This window comes from Rhincodon typus, chromosome 49 (assembly GCF_021869965.1).
Source record: "Rhincodon typus isolate 14 chromosome 49, sRhiTyp1.1, whole genome shotgun sequence".
NCBI lineage: Eukaryota > Metazoa > Chordata > Chondrichthyes > Orectolobiformes > Rhincodontidae > Rhincodon > Rhincodon typus.
This window is the reverse complement of record NC_063380.1, coordinates 393,149-399,856: the sequence shown is the minus strand read 5'-3', so window position 1 is coordinate 399,856 and position 6,708 is coordinate 393,149. Positions and strand designations below refer to the sequence as shown.

At 38.0% G+C, this 6,708-nt stretch overlaps 1 protein-coding gene across 1 annotated transcript; it reads left to right on the top strand.

The window, feature by feature from the left end:
* The first annotated feature begins 1,980 nt into the window (after positions 1 to 1,980).
* LOC125488076 (probable G-protein coupled receptor 139) lies at positions 1,981 to 2,898 on the top strand. Its single transcript, XM_048620898.1, has one exon. It carries the CDS (start codon positions 1,981 to 1,983, stop codon positions 2,896 to 2,898), a length of 918 nt encoding a protein of 305 aa, XP_048476855.1.
* Positions 2,899 to 6,708: the final 3,810 nt, after the last annotated feature.

Sequence of the window (6,708 nt, the reverse complement as noted above, 5' to 3'; positions counted from 1 at the left end):
AAAATGAGTAACTTCTCATATTTTCCCACGTTGTTTGACAACTTCTTGCCCGTTTACTTAATCCATCAATACCTCACTGTAAACTGGTTGCATTCTTCTTGGATTCTGCCTTTTCACCTGTTATTTGGTTGTCTGAAAATGTGTCAAAAGTGCATTCGCTTTCTTCCATCTTATCCTCAATATAGATTACAAACATTTGTGGATTCAGGACTGTTCAACCGCTTTCGATATAGATTGCCAACCTGTAAAAGAACTCCATAGCACCATTCGCTATTTGCTGCCAATTATCAAATTCACAATCCATGCCGAAGTACTACCTCCAGCACCGTGGCCTCTTATATCTTAGCCTTTTGTGAGGTACTTTGTGGAAAATCTTTCGAAAGTCTAAATGTCACGTTTTGACTGTTTCATTTTTTTTTCGATTCAGACTTCCTTCAAAATGTATAAGGAATTTCTCAGAAATGACTTCACCTTCACGAAGACATGTCGATTCTGTTTGATTGAATTACGATTTTCCAATGTGCTGCTATGGCTTCCTTAACAATTGATTCTGATTTTTTTGTTTTCAATAAGAGATGTTCAGCTAGTAATTTCATATTTAACATTTTTTTTTTGCCTCGCTGCCTTTTTTTTTTGACAGCATGACACTTTGGCAGTTTTAGAATCGTCTGATACTTCTCCCGAATCCAATCCTTTTTTCAGTAAAATTAAAATCACTGCATCAACTATCTCTGCAGCTACTTCTTGCAGGATCCCAGGATGCAAATTATCAGGACCAGGATACATAGCTTCTATTAGCCTAATGAGGTTTTTTTTCGATACTACTTCTCAAGTGTTGATACTTAATTCCTCCCTTACATTCTTCAGCATTAATAGTTTCCTTGAAAATAGTACAAACTGCTTTGTGTGTTCTGGAAGGAACACTAACGTTCATTCATACCCAGGCCTTCAGAGGAACAGATTTCCAGCTGGTCTAGAAAGTGTCATTGTCTGGGAAGGTGGCATTCATCAAGGCAACTTCCAGGTAAAATTAAGTGGGATGAGGAAAACAGTGAATCTCTGAAATGGTAATCAATCTACTAGAGTTCCCTGATCCGTCATTCGTGACTAAGTGTGCAATTTCAGAAACTGGACAATTGTTAGATTGTGAGGAGCTCCCATACACATGACGGATGTAACTGTTGGCAATTAGGTGGAGTAGAGAAGAGTAGTTCAATGGATTAGTGACAAACAAAAAAGTGAAACCGATTCACAAGGCAGGATGTTTTTGCACAAAGGACAACTGTCTAAATTCAGAAATAAGGTAATATGCATGGCATTAGGATCCAGTGTATCGAGAAGACAATGTAAGTCTATGATGCCAGGGTCAGATTTTGTTTTAATTAGGTTTTCTTAACGAATTATCAGAAGTATTTGTTTGACATAATTGACTCTCTGGAGGTCTGATGCGTGTATAAATACAGGTTACCTTTCTCTAACTTAGTCAAACACCAGTCACAGACCTTCAGAACCTACAGAACTAATGTTTTCTCAGAAATGAGGAAACCATCGATTTTGCTGTTGAAAGAGATTTACTATCCACTTCTTGCAGCTGTTAGTCTTCCAGGTAACTTATTCAACCTATTTGTAGTTAATGTTAATTTCTCTTTGTTAATGCTGCATACTGTATATTTCCCAATGTCAGTGTTCCCAGAACAATGTGAAGAATCTTGTCTGGACAGTTTGTTGTTTTCCTTTTACCTGGAAGCACGGCTGGTGTAATAATCATAATATACTGTAAGTATCCTCTGTGAAGATTTTTGTGACAGTCTGACAATACCATATGGAATGATGACTACAGCAACATATTAAACGTTTGGGTAAATTTCCCATTTGTAAATCGTTCAGAATGTGTTCGAATGCTCTTAATAAGTAGCTTCATCTCTATTTCAATTGTGCATTGCAATATTACTTACCATCTTTGCCTCTCTTACAGGGAACATGATAACAGTTTTTATTCTTTTACGAAGAAATTGTGGCCTTTCCAAGTGCATCTCTGCTTACATGGTGGCCATGGCAACATCCGATCTATTGGTCATTGTCAATAGCATTATAATATATAACATTTTGAGTTATCACTTTCCATTTTCCTTCCTGTCCCACACACCTGTGTGCAAGCTCATTGTATATATGACTGCTATGAGTCTCGATTTAACTGTTTGGTTCACTGTTTCCTTCACATTTGACAGATTTGTGGTGATCTGCTGCCAGAGGTTTAAAGCAAAATATTGCACCAAAAGAACTGCAACCATGGTATTAATAGTCATCTCAGTCTTGATCTTGTCAAAGAATATACTGGTTTTGTTTGCATATGAGCCAGAGCAAATCATTAACAATACCCAGTGGGGCTGCCGATCGAGTGTAAATATCTTAACTTCATCTCCAGCGTTTGCCTGGTTTCACAGTGCCTGGATTGCTTGGCTTCCATTCCTCCTAATTTTCTTGTTTAATTCTTTAACGATCCACCGTATTGTTGTGGCGAATAGAACTCGCATTGGACTCCGGGGTCACAGAAGTGAGAATCATAACAATTCAGCGATGGAAAGCCGGAGGAAGTCCATCATTTTATTGTTCTCAATATCAGTCAGTTTCATATTACTTTGGTTGACACATTCTACGAGTTTGGTCATTACTAGACTGTCAAACCCTAATTATTACCGAGGTGACTTGAACAACCCTGAATATATCATAACTGAAACAGGAAATATCCTCAAGTTGTTGAGTTGTTTCCTGAACCCATGTATTTACGCAGTAACCCAGAACAAATTCAGAGAAGAGCTGAACAATGTGGTGAAATCTCTATTGAAACAAATTGTCAGATTAGTTGAAAAACACAAGGAAAAGACAAATGCATTTTAACGGAGTTTCTTTGTAGCTGAGCCTTAATTTCATGTCGTTGTCCACAGCCGTCTGGCTGTTAAAAAATGCTTTACACAGAATTCTGTTATAGTTTCGAGTGGACATTTGATGCGTGTGTTACTTTCAGTTGTTTCTGATTTTTCGTTCAAATTTTGCAGATAGCATATCTATTCAAAGATAATATTTTCAAATTCATGAACTAATTTGATTTAAAAAAAAAACAAAGAGGGCTTTTAGCACTGGCATTTAACACGTAAATAAATGAATCTATCAGAGATACTGAGATCAAATGCATCAGTTTCTAAACATGGTCAATTTTATTGTTGTCTGGAAAAGCAATCAAAGATATTACTGACTCAAATTTGGAAATTGCATACTGTGTGTTAATATTGTAGGAACGGGTCCCCACACATTGAAACGTCACACACAGAAACTTCAAACAGGTAAAAGAAGCCCCAAAGGAAATGTCTTTTCTTGCTATCCTGGTTATTGCATGATACTGATTAAAAATTAGTTTATTGAACAGCTGTAGCCTACAATATCTGTAAATTATCCAAAAGTACACATTGGTATGATGCCTCAAACATTCGCTGATGAGTGCACTTATGAACCATAGACTCATGGAAATATCTAATATAAGTGTGATCAGATCACCACAGTACTTTTTCCTGCATTCACCCAATAACATTTCATCCCTGTAGGCCTCAGAAATACACGCATCTACTTCTTGAACGTATTCAGTGTTTTGACCTTACTTGATTCGATGCCACAGAAGGCAACAGTCGCTGTTTGAAAACTCTCTCATCACCTCCGTCTTAAATGTCCTTCTCAATGTGCATACACTGTGAACCATATTTCCAGTTCGCTGTAACATGACAAAAGATCTGTTCAGCTTGTTTTGTTCCCACTCAGAAAAAAAAAGAAATTATGTTCTATATCCGAATATTTCTATTTGATTCAAGAGCAGGAATTTTGAGATAGCGCTTAAGTCAATATTTAATGCCCTACCCTTACTGCCCAACTCAAATTGTAGTGTGCTGTCTTGTTTAACTGTTGCAGTTCTTGTGGAAATACCAACTGTGCGAATGCAGGGCTCGTGGTTGAGGAAGGGTAGTTAGGGTTGCTCATCCATTTTCCTTTTCATGCAAACACAGTTATCAGTGAACGTTTGCACTCAGTTGGTCAGAACAGGATCTTGCAAGTTCGTCATTGAATATATAGACATACCACACAGAAATGGACTCTTTGTTCTAACTAATCCTTGCCGACCATAATGCAAACAAAGCTAGTGTCACCTTCCTGAGTGCAGCCCATTTCCCTTCAAACCTTCCCAATTCATGTACTTATCTAAATGTCTTTTCAACTGTTTAACTGTACAGCATCCACCACTTCCTTTGGAAATTCATTCCACAGAGGAATCAATCTCTGTGTAAAAGAAAATACTCACATGTCTTTTCTTAAATCTTTCTCCTCTCACGTTAAAATGATGCCCTTCATTCTTGAAATCCCCCATACTATGGAAAAGACACCTACCATTCGCGTTATCTGTACCCCTCATGACTTTATAAAACTCTGTAAGGTCAATTTTCAACCTTCCAAGGTGCATTGAAAAAGAGTTCCAAACGATCCAGTCTCTCCTTACAATTCAAACATCTCCATTCCCGGCAACATCCTAGTAAATCTCTTCTGAACTCTCCTGTCTCTTCTGAGTGTCCTATCTATCACAGGGTGAAAAAGACTGTACAGAGTCCTCCAGAAGAGGCCTCACCAACGTCCTGCACAACCTCAAAATAACGTCCCAACTCCTACACTCAATGGTCTGAGCAATGAAGGCAAACGTGCAAAACGCATTCTTAACCCACCCTATCTATATGTGATGCAAACTTCAAAGAATTACGGACCTGATCACTTAAGATTCTTTGTTGTACAACACAACCCAAGGCCCAACTTTCAATTGCACAAGTCTTGCCATTGTTTGTTTGACCAAAATGCAAATCTCGTGTTTATCCAAATTAAACTTCATCTGACCCAATTCATCAAGTTCTCTTTCGAATCTTCAATGACCTCCTTCACTGTCCACAATACCAGCAATCTGGGTGTCATCTGTAAACTCACTACCCAGTCCTCCAAAATGCTCATCTAAATCATTTATCTAAATGGCAAACAAAAGTGAACCCATCACTGATCCATCTACAACACCGCTGGCCATTGGTCTCCAGCCCAAAAAAAATGTTCACAACTCTGTCATCACCTACGGAGTAAGATTCTTTAAAAATCAGGATTTGGGATACTTCCTGCCGTTCCTACTAAAATGGCAGCTCATATATCTTTCCATCTCTGAAGATGGTCTTTCTTCCAGTAAATATATTATTCCAGTGAGAGTTTGGGTACACTGTAACTCAGTACTTCATTCAAATATGAGGTTACTTTGAATGGAATGGGGGAGGAGGAGAGTGAACGACATTACAAACGTTAGGTATTGGTGTCCCTTAAAATAAAACAGGGTTTTCCTCGTAATTGCTGTGCAATGTGCAATCTCATTTAATTTAATTGCAGCAGTGATTAAATTTGTAAAATCCTAACTTGGGAAAACAAAATAGAAGAATCAAGAAAATCACAATCGTCACAATGCACATTGAAGTGTCGTCAATAATTTATGTAGTGCTAAATATATCCTGTTATCAGTTTGTCGTTTCACAAAAAAGGTTTTGTTTTATGAATGAGCAAATATAAACCTTCAAATGAAGTGAGCAAGTGGAAAGTGAAAATGGGTATCCGACTTCATGCGTGGCAATCCTACAAGCACTAACCAAAGGATTTCAGGCAACTAATTGGCACAGAAAAATAATACCTGCAGAGAAATATGGTATAACATTAGGTGTTTTGCGAATAGGCTTTCCACGGGGTTGCAGGTGGAGGAATTTATCATCTTGAGACCTTGTGGCATCAGCTTTTATGAAGGTCTCCAGAGACCTGTCTTCATCAAGCAGTCTTAATCAAGCAAATGGAAGTCGGATTACAAGAAGTGAATGAAGACCCACGGAAGAGTTCCCTAACTAGACAACAATTAGCACACTAGATATAGGAACAGAAATAGGACATTTGTCTCATTCAGTCTGCTCCACCATTCAATGATGGCTGATATGTTTCTTCACTCCCTTTATCTACCTTCTCCTGGTAAGGCTTGAAGCAATTTGTCGTGTGCAAATTAACAGAAGCTACCTTTACTTGATTTATTTTTTAGGGAATCTTACAGATGATCAAACATTGAGACAATTACTTCAACTTTATTGACTGTAGCAAGCAAAATAAGATGCCTCAAGTCAGCAATTTAAGCCTAATCACGCAACTTGGCTCTTACCAAATGGATTGAAATCAATGTACCGACTATTATATTCTTATACCGTATTATTCTCCAAAACTCTGTAACTAAAGAATCCTGATGTTTAATTTCTGTACAAGTTTCTGTCCTTAGAGGTTATGGTGTGAAATTATTGATGATCCTTTCGATACATTTCTCCACTTTATTGATTATTCATCTGGCGCCATCAGGTCTGGAACTTGCTTTCATATCAGAAGTAGCTCCCTGTTTTATCTTACATTCAGCATGAGGTGTCTGTTTGAAGCACAGCTGTTGCTGCATTTAACCCGTTTACCTCAGGACATTTCTTCCATAGACAATCTTATTCAACATACCAAACCAGTAAAGACACCCATGTGACTAAGGAGCCAGCAGCAAGCACAGCCCCTGGGGACAGTGCCTATGTGAACAAAAAGGTGATCTCCCGGTTTTATTGGTCAGCCAATTTC